Source organism: Leptopilina boulardi, unplaced genomic scaffold (assembly GCF_019393585.1).
Source record: "Leptopilina boulardi isolate dan_hultmark-lab unplaced genomic scaffold, ZJU_Lbou_2.1 LbouV2_72, whole genome shotgun sequence".
Lineage (NCBI taxonomy): Eukaryota > Metazoa > Arthropoda > Insecta > Hymenoptera > Figitidae > Leptopilina > Leptopilina boulardi.
In genome coordinates this window covers 158,818-176,112 of record NW_026138019.1, presented here as the reverse complement: position 1 = coordinate 176,112, position 17,295 = coordinate 158,818, and the positions used below count along the sequence as shown (strand labels likewise).

Genomic DNA, 17,295 nt, shown 5'->3' with positions numbered 1-17,295 from the left:
TATGTAGCACACGCGTAAATATATACAGAAAGTATATCACACAAAGTTGAGGTAAAAAAAAAATTCGTGTCAAGCAAATAAAACTCATGGTTCCAGAGTCCTTAAAATTCATTTTTCAATATCAAAAATGTAGCAATCCTGAAAGAGAGCATTTGGCAAAATGCAAGAGAGAGAGAGAGTGCTATAAGTGGGTGGGGGGGGGAGAGAAAGGGTGCTTCGTAACAAACCCTTATTCGGATAAAAGTTTTCAATATTCGTAAAATTGAATCTGCACTCGAGTTCTCGTGCAGAAGGTGTGAAGTAAGATCGCAAATCGGCCCCAGGACGACGACGAGAGGACCTTCCTCGATATATATATATGTAGGTAGAGAGAGAGAGAGAGAGAGAGAGCGTGAGAGGCACTCGGGTAGTGTTGCTTTCTTCATCTGTGTAGGTGTGTTTACTTTAGTGAAGATCAAGCTCACAGAGGTGAGAAGGAAAGCTCATACTATATATAACTTAGTCTGACAAAGATAACACCAAAGTTCCTTGCGAGGGTGGGACGATAAAGTGTGGATTATAGGTGGGAGAAAGGGCGGTCGGCGCATGCGTTGCTTGTGTCAACTACAACTTCGCGCGGCGACGTTCAGTCTCGCCGGTTGCAATCCAGAGTAGATATACGTGCAATTACTCTGTCAACAGTGGCTTAAAATTTCCTACCATTCTCCATACGATTTAAATTCTTTAAACTAATTTTTTTTTAAACGTTGTTATTTAAAAAAATTTTCAATTAAAAATTTCTAATAATTATTACCAGACATTTTTATTTTTAAAAATTCAAAATTTTTAAATAATTTACCCGCCAAAAAAAGAAATTTGTGTTTGTGAACGTTGTAAAAATTTGTGACAACTCATTTTTTTTGTAGTAATAAATATTCCATTAAATGGAATGGAGTTTATTTAGTGTTACTTGATATGGTTATTGCATAATTATGTGGATAAATTCACATGATTAATGCGACGATTTCAATGATTGTTAACATTGATGATGTTTTGCATTTTGTGCACAAGGAGAAGTATAGTGGATTTTTCGTGAAGTGAACAAAGTAAAAACCATTTGTGAAAACTTGAGTAGAGAAAAAGTTTTAAAAAGTTGAAAATGACGCACCACCTGTGGCTAAATCTTGTCTTTGTTTTCGGAGCAATAATAGGTGAGTTTTGTTTTTGTTTTTGCTAAGAATGCAAAAAAAAAAAGAAAGAGGTAAATAAATACATATTTGTTGCAAATATTTTATTTTCTTCTGATAAGAATTTTGTTTAGCTTAAACAAAATTTAAATTTACATATTATATAAAGCGATAAAATGGAAAAATATACGTATAAGTAACATGTAATTGTCACTTACGTATGTTTTTCCGTTGTAGAACACAATAATTATTAAGTTCTGAAACAAATTTTCATTTAATTTAAATATAATTTAATTCGATTTATTTGGTTCGATTAAAAACTCCCTTATGTTTGAAACTTTATTTATTCTATTAATTGAAAAAATGGAAAATTTTATTATAGTATAAATTTTCATAAAGGCTCTAATTTTAGATAAAAATTTATACAATATTCTATAAAAACTTTCCCATATCAGTTTTTTTTTATATAATCTAATAATAGGAGAGTATAGAGAATAGTAAAACTAAAACATAAAATAAAAAGTATTAAAAATTGTCTATAAAAATTTGAATTATTATAAATGTAGAAGTGCTAATGGAAAAATGATAAAAAAAGGTTTAATTAAATGAATACTACAAATTAGTCTAATTAGTGAAAAAAAAGAATTTTCTTTGATACTTCATAAACATATAACATGTGAACGCTTTTAAAAGACAGAATTTATAACAATTTTAAAACTTCATTACCCTTTAAATTGACAAATTAAAAATATTTCATTGAAGGTACAATTTTCAAAGAGCATGTTTTTGTTATTAAATCCTTTGATTACTTGAAATTGTCATTTATTAAAATTGAACTCAGATAATTATTGTCTATAACAATAACATCGATAAATATACTCTTCCGTTATATTTGATGTTTATAAATACATCATAATAATTATATTATAATTTTTGATTAAAATTGAGATAGCCATATTATATTTTTTTATAATATAAATATCAATAAATAAAACTAAATTATAATTTATGTATATGATTCAAAAAATAATGTAATCTTATAAAATAGCAATTTTTGTATATAGAAAATTGTTTTTGTTTCATTCAAAATGAGAACACATAAAATGTTAATTTGATTAGCGAATTGTTTCACATTCTTGTGTTACTATATATGTGTTTCCCTTTTCAAAGTAAACACGTAAACATTTGATATTAGAAGCCCTTGAGAGTATATTATGTATCAAACAAAACTTTGCTTAGAAATTTCCGTATATATTCTCTGTGTCGTATTACTTATCATTTAGGATATTTAATTATCTCTGTAAGATTTTTTATGACAACTGAGATATGTAATTACAACTTTATATATAATTTGTATAATGAAATATTTCAATTATGCAAATTTTTTACGATAAATCACACCCACATATATATATATATATATATATATATATACAAATAATTTCGATGCTCGTTTATTATACAACAAATTCAACGCACGACATTCCAATTCTACATTTAGCGTATATTCCACAACACGCATAATGGTTATGACAATAAATCTTTCACTTCTGAAATTTTCCCCTATATATCATATACTTGAAAATATGATGAGAAACTTCTCTATATAAAAATACTTTTTTTTTTGTCGAAAATTTTAATGATTAATTAGAAAAGTTGGTTTTTTTTTAAAAAAAATAATTATTATTTATTTATTGTATTATAATTTTATCGGTTATATGTACTTTTTTTACATTTTTCCGGTGCTTAGAAATAATGCGCGGGCTAATTCAGTTTCAGAAAATTGATTTTATGTCAGGACGCAAATTTCCAATCACTTTAATGAGAAAATTATTATATAGTATCGTTAATTTTACAGAGTTAATACAATGTTATACCATCGCCTTTCCCTCAATTTCAAATTTTACCTCGGCAATATCTCGTTGATTCTGTCAAATGACCTGTGGAATTTGCAAACTGAGTCGATCGTTAGTTATTCAAACTGGTAAATGTACGAAACCACAAAGCCAAATATACGTTTTACAAAAAAAAAAATGTGCCAAATAGATTTTTCCAAACCATTCTTTTTTCTTTCTTTCTTTTTTTTTGACAAAAAGGAAAATTTTCGAAATCTTTAAATTCAGTTAATTTTTTTTTTTTTTTAACCCTTTCATGGCCAGTGGGACACATACGTCCCACCTACTTCAAAAAATCATAACTTTCTTAAAACTTAACCGATTAACTCCACTAAGATCTCATTTTGAAGGGGAGGGATAGAGTAACAAATGTAAATACATGTATTTTTTTAAAAAACTACCCTCTTTGAAATACACCCCTTCAAAAAACCCGAAAAATGAGAAAAATGAAAAAACAGGTATAAATTTCAGAAGAAATTTTTTTTTTCAGGCTTTCATAGTAACATATGTTTAAAAATATTGCAACCTTTGTAAAAAAAATTAATATTAAAAATTCAACCCGAAGGTGCAGAAAAATAACTAAAACTACCCCTAAAAACCAAAACCTTTAAAAATTAATAAATTCGCTTGAAAATTGTTACTTGGGGGTTTTCGGGGTCGCTGATTACGAATCCGATGTCCGTTTTCAAAAATTCAAAATGGCGGATCCAAAATGGCGACCGATAATTATAAAAATTTACTAGATTCCCGTGAAACTTATCACTCGGGGGTTTTCGGGGTCGCTGATTACGAATCCGATGTCCGTTTTCAAAAATTCAAAATGGCGGAACCAAAATGGCGACCGATAATTATAAAAATTTACTACATTCGCGTGAAACTTATCACTCGGGGGTTTTCGGGGTCGCTGATTACGAATCCGATGTCCGTCTTTAAGAATTCAAAATGGCGGATCCAATATGGCGACCGATAAATATAAAAATTCACTAGATTCATGTGAAACTTGTCACTTGGGGGGTTTTCGGGGTCGCTGATTACGAATCCGATATCAGATTTAGAAAATTGAAAATGGCGGATCCAATATGGCGGACGAAATGATTAACTTTCATTAGATTCATCTGAAACTTATTACTCAGGGGTTTTCGGGGTCGATAATTACGAATATGATGTCAGTTTTTAAAATTGCAAAATAATGCTGGTGTCATTATTGCCTATTAATTTTGTAGCTTTTAGTGCCTGTTGTTAGGAGTTTAGTATGAAAATGAAAATTACAGACCCAGGCTCAATCGGTGAGGTAGTGGGAGAACGCTACACAGAGAAAACGAAACGACGCGCTGATTGCCTTATAACAGCAGTTCCACATGGGAGCTTCTTTGCTACTGTCGTACCCCCCCTTTCATTTACCCAATGCACTCCCCTCTACGCCATCGTGGAGGGGAGTGCATTGAGTATGTACTCAATGCATTTCTCAATATGATAATAATCAGTGAAAATTATTTTTTTGATTCTTGAAAACTGAATTCAGTATCTTATAACTTATAAATTAGGGGTGGATTTCAAGGGTAGGGGGTGAGTTTATTATTATTATCCATATCTGTGAAACATTGAAATACTTTTTTACAATTCAGAAGCACTTAGAATCCATATAATTTTTTTCATTTATTCACAAAAACATTTATCATTAAGGGGTGGTTATTTGACTTAAGGGTTGTTTTTCAGGGGTTGTTTATATTCAGTATTAATACTTAGTTATCATAGAAAATTTTTTTTTTCATATTTTCGAAAATCAGTGAAAATTATTTTTTTGATTGTTCCAAACTGAGAATAGTTATGAATTAGGGGTGGGCTTCAAGGGTAGGGGGTGAGTTTATTATTATTATTATTATCTATGTCTGTGTAACTTTCAAATAATTGTTTATAATTTAGAAGCAATTAGAATCTATAGATTTTTTTTAATCATTTACAAAAACTTTCACCGTCAAGGAATGATTATTTGACTTTAAGGGTGTTTTCAAGGGGTTATTGATCCTTTTCAATTTTTAAGCAACCAGGCAATGTTTATAAATAAATAAAAAGTAGATAAGAGCTGAAAAATATTTAATTCATTAATTTGGTTAAATATCAGTTTTTTGGGGTAGTAATGTACCGTGGGGGTGGTTTTAAGGGGTGAGACATGTTAAAAAAAATTTTTTTCTCATACTGAATACTTTAGTAATTAAATCTAATATACATTATAAGCCTAAAGTAACGACAAAAAACTCGGCCATTAAAGGGTTAATAATAAAAATTGATTTTTTAAAAAGAGGAGAAATTAATCTTTAACGTCCGAGATCTTTTATTAAATAAGGCAAAATAAAACGAAAACATTCGGACAAAGAATAAAAAATTTTAATTTACTCCAACGTTTCGAAATCGAAATGATTTCCTCCTGAGTCTATAAAATGTTAATGTTAATTTGTTTTTTAATTTTTCTTACTCATTCTATACTATTTTTATTTTATTGTTTTTTTGTATAATTCTATTAAGAATCCTATTTGTTTCAATTCAATTATTTATTAATTTTAATTTTTATTATTATTTCTGAATTTTAATTTTAATTTATTGTTTTGAAGATTTATAATTATAACTTATTTTTATTTATTTATTAACTTATTGTTTTTTAATTTTATTTTTTATTTTTATTCGTATTGTATTTTATTTGGTTTTGTATATTTTTAATACACTCCCTGAAGAGGAAATCATTTCGATTTCGTAACGTTGGAGTAAATTAAAATTTTTTATTCATTGTCCGAATGTTTTCGTTTTATTTTGCCTTATTTATTAAAAAAGAGGAAATATATTTCAATCCAAAAAAAAATTCATCGATTTTCTTTGAGAGGAAAAAAAAATTCTAATTGTAAAGCGCCTCTTTTTTCGCAAAAAGTGATGTCTCAAGCTTGATCTTTCTGTAAAGCTTGGTCACGAGCATTAAACTAGAACTGTAGGTGAACAGTCTCATTTGAATCTACATACCCCCTTTTTTTCTGCCTCTATATCTCTCTCCTCTGTTGTCGTCTTTTCATTTCATTTTTCACGTTCTTTCGCCTCGAGATTTTTCCCAACGCAGACATGCATATAACTCAAGGAGGATTTTTTCATATTCGAGCTTGAGCATCAACACATGTTTATTCATTTTATTCATATATATATATATATATGTATATGCCACACACAATATCAGGGACTTTTGACTACTGCAGTTGAGTATAATCCATGTTGTCACGGGGGTGAGACCAACGAGCATTAACCCTCTTACGAACTTTACAAAGTGACTTAACTCATTCGTACGTTCAACTAACATTCTAACCACTAACACCTTTCTTCATTTTTTTTTTCATTTTTTTTTTTTTTGCGACTTTTTGACTTTTAACTTTAATTAAAAGTGCGAACTGAAAAATTAAGTTTAAATTGTGTGTGATTTTTTTTAATTTGATTTTATAAGAATGTCATATGTATATTAAATTTATTTATTTTACGGTTATTTCACTTCCTATCTCTATATTATGCGCAAATATTTGTATGACCTCGTCAACGTGATAATTATCTCGAGTGACATTTTAAAATTCAGTTAAATTGACACCTCAAATAGAAGATATATATACGCGTTTAAATTATGCTCGAGCGATTGTAAAAAAAGTGTCATTTATATCCGTTTCAGAATTATTAAATTTTCTAGTTTTTATGGAAAAATTAGAAATTTGATATATTTTAAATTAGTAATTTACAAAAGAATGATTCAATTTCAAAATACTTTCAAGTAAAGTCTAAAAGAATAATTATATTAATTAATTTAATTAAATTCTATTTTTCATTTTTTTATATATAATAATTTTATTTCATTTTTTTATACTTTTTTATTCTCTTTAAAATACACTTGTATAAGAAGAAATGTAACAGTTTTTGTAAAAAAAATTATTATTTTTGAGAAAATGCTTAAATTTTTTAAAAGCAAAAAAAAAAACTAGAATAGCATAGTTAAACTCGAAAGGTCTGATAAAGAGGGAACTTCCACAGTTTACAATTGGAGGCTAACACTGATTTTTATCAGGTAGAATGTAGCGGTTAAACTTTAATGTCGATTTCTCACGAAGTTTACTTTTCAGAGTTACCTACCTTTTGTTTGAAAAAGCAAAATTCTGTTACTGAGAGAAGTTACTCAAAGAGTGGGAAAAGTTTCTTTCAACTTATGTATTTCCCATTTGAAGTGAAAATTTTCTTCAATTTGTTTTACTCAAACATCTCTCTTTCTCTCTCTCTCTCTCTCGTGATATTTTTTTTATCGTTGACAGTATTAGTTATTTATTAAACCTTTTTCCAGTTAATAATAATAACAATACTATAGATAATTTCCTTCATTTGCGTTCTTTTGCCTTTTTTGCATTTATGCAGAAACATTTACTTGTATCTCTATTTATTTTCTGCGAAGGGCACCTAAGAAACATGAGATCTAATTTTGTAGAGTTTCTGCGGTATCCAATTAGCCACTCATATTCAGTATATTTGACATCTGGCACTCTTAATAACTCGTGCTTAAGTGAACGACGAAAATAAAAAAAAAATGAAAAGAATTGCGAGACAAAAGTGGGATAAAAATATTCTGTCTCTTGGAAAAAGTGTGAGGCAGAGTGCTTTTCCCTGCAATAGGAAGAACCCTTTTTACTTGAGTGAGTACATGGACTATTGAGGACGTTTTGGCAGAAAATAAATTTCTGATGCCTCAGGGTCGAGAATGAAATACTCAAGACGTTTTGATGTTACACTTGATGATAAATCGATATCTCTCGGTAAAGTTTTTATAAAAAAAAAAAAAGAAAGTAAATTTCTTCTTTTTTGCTTTAAAAAATTAACTTTTTCATTATTCACTCTCTCATATATATTCTTAAAATAAAAATTTTTATTCTAAGAATAATTTCTTTTCTTTTTTTGGTATAGCAATTTAATAGTATTTTTTTTTATTTACTTTTTTTTTATGAAAACATTAAATTTACATATTCGAGAGTCAAGTGGAATGCTTTGCATGGGTAATTCCAGTTGTCTCCATAAAAACCTGTCGACCTGAACTGCAAAAGGGGTGATAACGTATCACCATAACGTGAGGATAGATCCACTAGTACTTCCGCTTATTCTTCCCATATTATTATAACAACAAGAGAATATATGCTATAAAAAAAAAAGAAGGGCGTCGATATGAAAATAGTTTACGACAGTAAAATACTTTAAGAAAGTTATTTAGTTCTTTTATTTCAAAGAATTGTAATTTTTTTTTTCTATGACTATATTTTTTATTAAAAACAAATTTTTTTCTACTAATTTTTTTTCTACTAATTTTTTGATATAAATTTACAATTTTATTTGTAATTAATTAAAAAAAAAAATTTTTTTTTACTTGAAATTACGTGCGATAATGTAAAAAAAAAAGACTGCGAAATTCTTGCAATGTAATACTAAATGTCGTTGAAGAAAATTAGAGGAACATTATACGCGCGGAACTTTTTATTAGCACACCTTGTCCCGAGGGTTAATCAAATAAATCTCCAAAGCGTCTTAAGACCATAAATTAGTTATGATAATTTTTCAAAAATAATCGTTTTAATTTGTCATAGTCTTTTATATTCAAAAAAAGAAGGGTATGGAGTAAATTACACCACTACATTCGGAATAGGTCATTTTTAGTGGATGTAATTTAAATTTATTGGAGTGAATAAAAAATGTCTTTTAAAGCTATACAAGATTATAAAGTTTAACACGTTATTCAGTTTCCGGTGTGGAGAGAAAACTTTGTCTCTCCTGTAATGTTAAGACACGAATAACGAATGTTTAACTTAGAATTTATATTCTACTTGCAAAATTTCGATTTTTAATTTTCCTTACACATCAAAGATATATAAATTTTGTTTTATTATCAAAATCTTCTTTATTTAATTATTATTTAATTTTCTTTAATTTTAAAATTTTTTTATTTTTAAATTTAATTTAAATAAATTCTTAATATTTAAAAAGACTATTAAAAATAATTTGTCTTGGAATATAAATTGCTGTAAAGTTAAAAAATTATCAAAGAACACCTTGTCTCTCGATGAACGTGTACTTTTCAAAGAAGTTGTATTTTCTATCTGTTAAGAGACAGCGCAACTGTCAGTTAAACCCATCCTGTGTTTGTAATTTCATCTCGCATTAACCATGAAAAGCCTGTCAGGAAGATGAATACATCGCATGGTACGCGCGGACTCCTCTTTCCTGAGGGAGACTCAAGGTAGAGCAAAAAAAAAGAAAAAAAAAATACTCAGGTGCTTTGAATGAGCCAACAGCTATCTCAAATTTCCTCTGTTTCTATCGTGGCGTAAATGCACTGTCGACCTCGTGTTTACAAAAGGTATGGTTGGAAAAAAAAAAATAGTTGCAGTTTAAATGAAAACGATTAAAGGTCCATATTATTACTTTTTTTTATTTTTTATATTTCACATTCCTGAAAAAGTGTTTTATTTTTCTAAACTATTTTTCAGTAGTTGATTTGTGAAAATGATTTTTCACAATTAAAAATTCATTAAGATATGTAAATATATATTTCCAAGTATTCTTCATTTAGTAAATTGCCTCTTTAAGAAAAAGTTCATTATCGTAATAGTCACTCATATTCGAGAAAGAAATTGTATCTGACTAATTGTTAATTAGATTTTAAAGTTCTTTACTGAAAAGTTCGAGTCCTGTTACAGCCCTATTATGAGTTATTAAAGGATGGAAAAGACAAGGTATTTAGAAGCTTTTGAAACTTTGTTGCGCAAAGAAATTACAATCGTAATTAAACTTATAATTCTAAATTTACGATAATTTTCATGATAGGAAATTTTGTTTGGAAAGTCGAATTTAAATAAAAAGGGAAAGTAAAAACCAAAAAATTATATTTTTTTGAAAAATTATAATTTTTATTATCTCTGAAGAGATAGCTTTCCTAATCGTATAACATAGTAGATCTGGATTTAACAATATTTTTTCTTATACAATATATATATTGATTTGAAAACATAAATTCAGTTGTGTCAACGAAACATTTTCTTCTCTTTTGGCGTTATCGAGTGCTGCGTGTGCTTTATTTTCTTCCCAGTGGGTCACGTTTTCTTGTCTGAAATCTTTATTTTACAATAAAACTCACGTCTCAATGTATATATATATATAGAACTTTTATATACATATATAGATATAGTGTCACGTAAATTGGTATCGCTTTCAATAAAAACAAAATTTAGCGAACATGGTTCATATAAACGTTTTTCATTTGTTCAAACAAAATATCAAAAAAGAAAAAGAATTCTATTTTTTTAAATTTGCTTTCAAAAAAAGAATTTTAAATTTCTCTATAGGGGTTTTTCATATATATATATAAAATTGTTTTCCTAATGAACTCTCTCTCTCTCTCTTTTTCTCTTAATAAAAAGGCTCCTTTTTTTTTACATATCTCTTTCATTTGGTTTTCATTCATGGATATTCAGAAAAGGATACATGATGGCACTCTTATACTTTTTCTCTCACCGGGAAGTCTACTGGCATAATGCTTGGCTTTTCAACATAACTTTTAAAAGGAACACAACAGTTTACGATCGATTCTATGTCAAGTGCTTTCATGCCCAAGTTATACGATCACAAAATATTAAAAGCGCTTGTCACTTTTTGTCATGGAAATTGCCCTTTTTTTCAAAAAAAAAAACATTTTTTTTTATGATGTGAACAGTAAAAACCACCTTTGATTATACAGGAAGTTGACATTTATTTTTCATACACATAAAAAAAAAAGTTGAATATTTTTCACATTTGTTGAGAAATTTTTAAAGGCCTTTTTTGAATAATAGTTTTTTGTTTTTTTTTTTTATTCTTCTGTATCAGAATTAATAAAATCGAAAAATAGGGGACTTTCTCTTTAGAGGTTTCCAAACGAGGGTATGATGAGAGGGGGAGCATTTTCTCTATTCTGAATTTTACAAATGCAGTCTGCAGAGGGCTATGTCCTAAAACAATGTGTGTGTGTGAGAGTAAGCACCCTCGGAAACAGCTGGACGAAGATGCCGCACGAACGTAAACTCGAGAAACAAGCAATTGAATCAGACCAAAAGGAAAGAAAAAAAAAAAAAAGAAAATGGAGAGTTAAAAAAAAAAGAGACGGATAATTTTAGCATACATATATATACAAACACATAAAGTGAAAAACATAAATGCTCGGGAAAGAGATGGTTTAATAATATACAGAGGAGAAATGTCCGGCTGGCGCGAATAGGATAATAAACGAGGGTACATGTAAACACACAACCTATACTGGATCCCCAAAAGCATTCCTTTTCTATTCTATACTTGGCCATATGACATGTCGTCGGAGAATTAAGAATGATTTATAAGAGTGTCATGCTGACACTATTATCCACTTATATCATCGGATCGTTTCAATTAATTCCACGTTAATTAATAATTTTTTTTTCGTCCATTTCAATTAACTCTCGCCTTCATGTTCTATAATTTCATTAAAAGAGGTTTTGTTTCTTTTTTTTTGTCGAAAACCGGTTCTTAATCGAATCAACAAAATTATTTTTTACAATTTGTAATTTTTTATCCTAATTTCTCTAAATGAAAATAAGTTTTTCATAAATAAATATTTAAAAAAAAATATTTGTTTGAAACAAAAATAATTGTGTTAATACAAAAAAAGCATATATTTGGGAAACTTTTTCTCGTGTAGAAATTTTGCCATGGCTCAGATCGGGGCCAAATCAGGCTGCCTTATGAAACGCCGCGCCTGATTAGGAAATCCACATTTCGCCCTAATTTGGCCCCTAATAAGGCAATTTCTACACAGGTCTCTAAGTGCAGTTATAAAAATGGATAATCAATAAAGTTACCATTCTATTAAATCATCAGTAAAAAAATATGACAAAAAATATTTCTCGATTTTTCATCCAAAAATCAAATTTTGATGGTCCATTCTGTTTGTAATAAAACTTCCTACATTATTATTAAAAAAAAGGCATTTTTTTTTTGCTACATCAATAACATTTTTCTTTTAAATTTAAAAAAAAAACACTCAAAGTAGACATTTTATTTTTTATAAAAAAAAAATATGTGAAAAAAATTTCGACAAATGTGCTACTCTTGGCTTTACAGATCCATTTGCGCGAAGGGAAATTCTAGAAACTATTTTCCATGAAATCTGATATTTTAAAAAGTGACTAAAATTTCATAAAGTATTGAATGACTCTTTTTCCTTGTGTATAAAAGTAACCTGACTATTACTTGATTTCTTGAAACCGCCTCTGATGTTAAACTTGACGTTATTCTCAATTCTCTTGGCGTGATGGTGGTGGTACGTTTTCCCTTTTAGAGAGCAAGAGAGGATCTGAAAATAGATTCCCGAGAAACCCTTCGTTTTCTCTATATAATATTCGCGTTCGTCCCCTTCCCCCCCACCCCTCTCCCCTCTTCCATCCAATTCTCGAGAATAAATCATACTTATTAATTGTGCCCACAAAATGCAAAGAGCGCTCCTCTGCCTCTGCAGTTGACAAAAGTAATTAGACAGCAAATTTTCAAGGCAAAATTGATTATAGGATTAGTTAATCTCATAAAGTGAATCTTCCAACTTTATAACGAGAATTTGGTTTAAAAAAAAAAATTTCCTTTTTTTTATTTTGTATATATATACCTAAATCAAAGAGAAGAAGAAATTAATATAAAAATTTTTTTTTTTAATCATTAAAAATATCAAAAAATTAAATTCTAATTATGATATTTGTGAAAAAGAATTTAAAAATTTTAAAAAGAATAATTTAAAAAAAAAAATTAGGATTTTTTATTCGCGGAGAAAATATAAATTGATTTCTTTTCGCGCTCAGTATCTACTCTCATACGCGGAATTTTCCGAATTATGCACAAAATTCCATTGGGAGCGTGTGAACCGATTCTTGTCTATTCGGTGTGCGGGTTAGAGGATAGGGTTGTCTGGAATTTTGATAACGCAAAGGTCGAACGTGCTTTACCGCAAGAACCATGGTATTTCCTTTAGGTAACCGCGAAATGAAAAAATCTCTAACTCAACTATGCAAACATGTGACATTTTCAAACTCTTATTCAATAAAAGAAATCTGAAAAGTATTTTTCAATACGTCGCTCTTCGGTTGCTTTAGTCACTCTTCATTTTTTTTTTTTTTTTTTTTTTATTAACAAAAGTAAAAAAAACATTTTTATATTCAATTCAAATATAGTTCGAATTAAATTAATTTAAATATATTTTTACATTAAATTCAAATCGAATTAAAAATGAACAAATAAAAAAAGTAAATTTTTAACCATCAGATAAATTTGAAAAAAAGATTTTCATTTTTTCGACTGTGTGTTTTTTAAAATCCAGCTAAAGGTTATGAGCGGAAAAGAGGTATAGATATGAGTTGAAGTTACTTTTTTTTTTTTGTTGCCCTTTACAGCTTTGAAATTTTGAAGCGCGCTTCTTGTATGTATGTTCGCACTGTGTTAAATAAGTAAGAGTCTGTTTATTCAGCGAGAGCGGAGATTTATCGCGAGACATATGTGCCTGACCCTCTTCAAAGAGGACTAAAGTGACCGAAGTGACCGAAATACACAGCGAAAAGGAGCATACAAACTCGAATATTATGGAGAGAGAGAGAGAGAGAGAAAGAGATATGCAAAAGTAAAAGTATTTTCAAGACATTTGCTATCATATAACAATGGGTTTTAAATTCTTAAATCCCCGCTTTATATGGTTAGAATTTTTCATTTATGAACTTTATATTTTTTTTTGTTTTAAATAGAAAATTATAAATTGTATTTTTATTAAAAACGTTTTTTTTAATTAAAAAATATATTTACTAAAAAATTGATTTTATTTGTATTTAATAGACGGTTTTACTAAATAGAGAATGTTTATTAAATACTTCTCTATATTAAAATATTTTTTGTTCAAAAAATAATTAATTAAAAAAGGGGTAATTAAAAAAGTTTTCATATTTTCAACCTCATTTTCAAACAATAATATTTCTTAATGAAATATAATTGAATTGTTTATTAAATAGAGAACATTATTTTTTAATGTAATAAAAAACGTATTTGAAAAGAAAAAATTATTGGAGAATGTAATGTAATAAAAATTTAATAATAAAATTATTGAAATTAAAAAATATATTTATTTCACAACATATTTGAGAGAAAAAATGTATATAGCATAGCTATGAAATAGATATATTTTTCAATTAATTAAAAAGATAAAAAAAAAACAATGGTAAAAAAAAATTACGGAACTAATAAATAATATAAATTCAAATAAAAACAATTATTGAAAAATTAATTAATAATAACATTTTTTTTAAAAATTAATTACAGTAGCAGGAAATATATTATTGTATCTAATTTTCATTTTTATTACTCACAATAGCAACAGAAAAAGGAACTTTCTCTATGTTTGGTTGAAAAAAAAAAAAAAAATTACTTGAATAGTTAACATAATTACTCGCTAAGTGGGCATATGTTCGTGACTCTAGAAGTTGAGCGTAATTAAAGTCAAATAAAATGTAAGTGAAAAATTTTAAAAAGCTTGGAAGTGCAGTTTCAGTCCCGCGTTGCAATTGCTCTGATATAGGCTCACCTTGTTGGAATTTGTGTGGAATTTCACAGTGTGGTTCGCCAGTCGTGGATTGTACAAAGTATGCAAATATGGATGAGATGGAACTAGAAAGAGCAGAGTTAACTCGAGAGAGCGAAAGAGAGAAAGAGAGGGGGGGAGGGGGAAATGGAGTGGGATATATGACAGCCGAGTGTAAAAAAGAGAGAGGGAGAGAAGAATGGAAAAGGAGAAAAATTGTGAAAGTCGTGCAAGAGGGGAAGAGAATTAGAGGTAGAAACACACAGTAAAGAAAGAGAAACACAGTTGGTATATATATATATATATATATATATAACTGCAAGTGTGGTCTGTAAATCCAATTTGTGAAACATCGAGGGTTACGGGCGTTTCATTCATTAGTCCTTATTAAGCTGTATTATGCAAAAATGAGTCAACCAACACGCCAAACCGGAAATTAGGCATCCTTCTCTCTTTAGCAATTTGTTCCAACAAAACCTTCGGTTGGATAAGTTAAGCACTGCGAGGTATTCCAAAGGACTCTCAATTACACCCGATTTCACCAACTCTTGAATTAATTACAATTCTATTGATGATACTTGTCTATCTTTTTTTTTGTTTTTAATTTAAATTCGTTAATTTTTCTTTTTCCATAAAAATTTCAAATTCAATATGCATAATTAATAATTTGTGTACAAAGAAATGGAACAGAAAAAGAAACAATTATAAATTATACATTCAAATTGCGCCTTTTGCAAAAAAAGGCAGTTGTTAAATTATAAAAAAAAAATATATTTAAGCGTCGTATTTGTATAAACAGAAAATAAATTTAAATTGCTCAATTTGTTGAAATGGTAGAGAGTGTATTAAAAATAATTCTCGTATAATTAAACTTTGCAAAAAGTAAGACAAGGGACTTTTTTTTTTTAACGCATGTTTGTTTTTTCTTTTGCATTTTTATTTCATTCCACTTTTTTTTTTATAAACATTGAATATAAAGTGTAACAAGATTCTTTTTTTTTTATTCTTTTTAACCGCAGGTGGGATCCATAAGCAAAATATACCTAAATATTTGTTCAAGAAAAATACTCTCTCAAAAATTGGAATTATTTTTAGAAATTCGATTTTTAAAACGTTTTTATTAATTTAAAAACAACGTGCGGTTTCTTTGAAAACAAACAATTTGAAAAAATACAATTTTTTTATTATTACGTGTTTATTTTGACTAAATATTAGTTATAAATTTTGTTTAAAAATGATACGATTTTTGATAAGAAAAAAGAAACCCTCTTAATTAACATTCTCAGGATAGTAGAGAGATATATAAATTATTTATAAAATGTATTTAAAACGATAAAGAAAGGGGGAAAATTACTAAAAACAGTCTTGGGAGTCGTGTGTTTTTAGCGGGCGCGAGAGAATCATAATCTTTAAACCAAGAATGTATATAACTGCGTACAACCACAGCGCTTTCGCAGTATTGACATTTGACCCGGAATAACCCATTTTTGTAGGAATATTAAACTTCTATCCCGCAAGTACACTCACCTTTTTCACATTGAGTCTATATATATATATATATAAAATACATTTTTCCAGAGAGAAAAAAGTCTTAAACGACCCAACAATGAACTTCATCCTCAACATGAATTATGTACGAAATTTACATTTCTACATTCCTGAATCTTGGCACACGCTTCAAAGAATTTATTTTACTTTTGTAATAGATTTGCAAATGGCTATTATCTTTCTTGATAAAATGTATCGAGTATATATATTTGTTATGTGTACTACAAAAATATACAGACATTTTCTATATAACTCTCTCTCTCTCTCTCTCTCCTCTCTTCCCATTATTGAAAAATTGTCCAACATTTAACGAGAGTAAAGAAAACTAGGTCGACGTGAAATTATTCATGTTCAGGAATATTGAATTCCTGGAATTGTGCACACCAAAAACGTTATGTTGACATTTTCAAATTGCGTTCTCTATATATAAAGCTTTATACCAATTGCAATTCACGTTTAATATAATAGTCAATTGCGAAAAACAAAAAGAAAAAAAAAAAAAAAATTCACCTGCGTGAAAAATCATTATATATTTTTTATGGGCAGAAAATTAGAATTACGTGACTTGTTATGTGTAAATAAAAATTCAAATTCAAATATTTTCTCTTTGGCAGGAAAAAAAAAAAAATATTATCTATTTTTTCTCATTTAACAATTTGACTTTGTTTCGTATATCATTCAAGTTTATTATCTTCAATCATATTGTAAATGAAAAATAAAATTACTTTTTCTAATAAATATTTTTGTTACCAAATAATTTGGAAAAAAAAACGTTTTTGAAAATAAAAATTTTTGTATTTCTGTATTTCTTTACGTGGAATTGCGGTTCTTGTTTCATTCTCATGCGAGAAAGAGAAAATCCGTTGAAAAATTTCTTTTTCTCGAGATTTCCTAACCGAGGTATTTTAGCGAGTATTTCGCTATCACGATGGACGATCGTCCACGTTCGTAGTACACATATATATGTATATATAGTTATATATACAGAAATCGCGTGCAAGCACCAGAGATGAACCAC

General features: G+C 28.2%; 1 protein-coding gene across 1 annotated transcript in view; it reads left to right on the top strand.

The window, feature by feature from the left end:
• Positions 1–613: 613 nt before the first annotated feature.
• Positions 614–17,295, top strand: part of LOC127290589 (uncharacterized) — a 132,364-nt gene continuing 115,682 nt past the window's right edge. Inside the window, exon 1 of the mRNA XM_051319274.1 lies at positions 614–1,190. Coding sequence (XP_051175231.1) covers positions 1,139–1,190 — 52 coding nt within the window. The 5' untranslated portion in view covers positions 614–1,138. The remainder of the gene's footprint in view (positions 1,191–17,295) is intronic.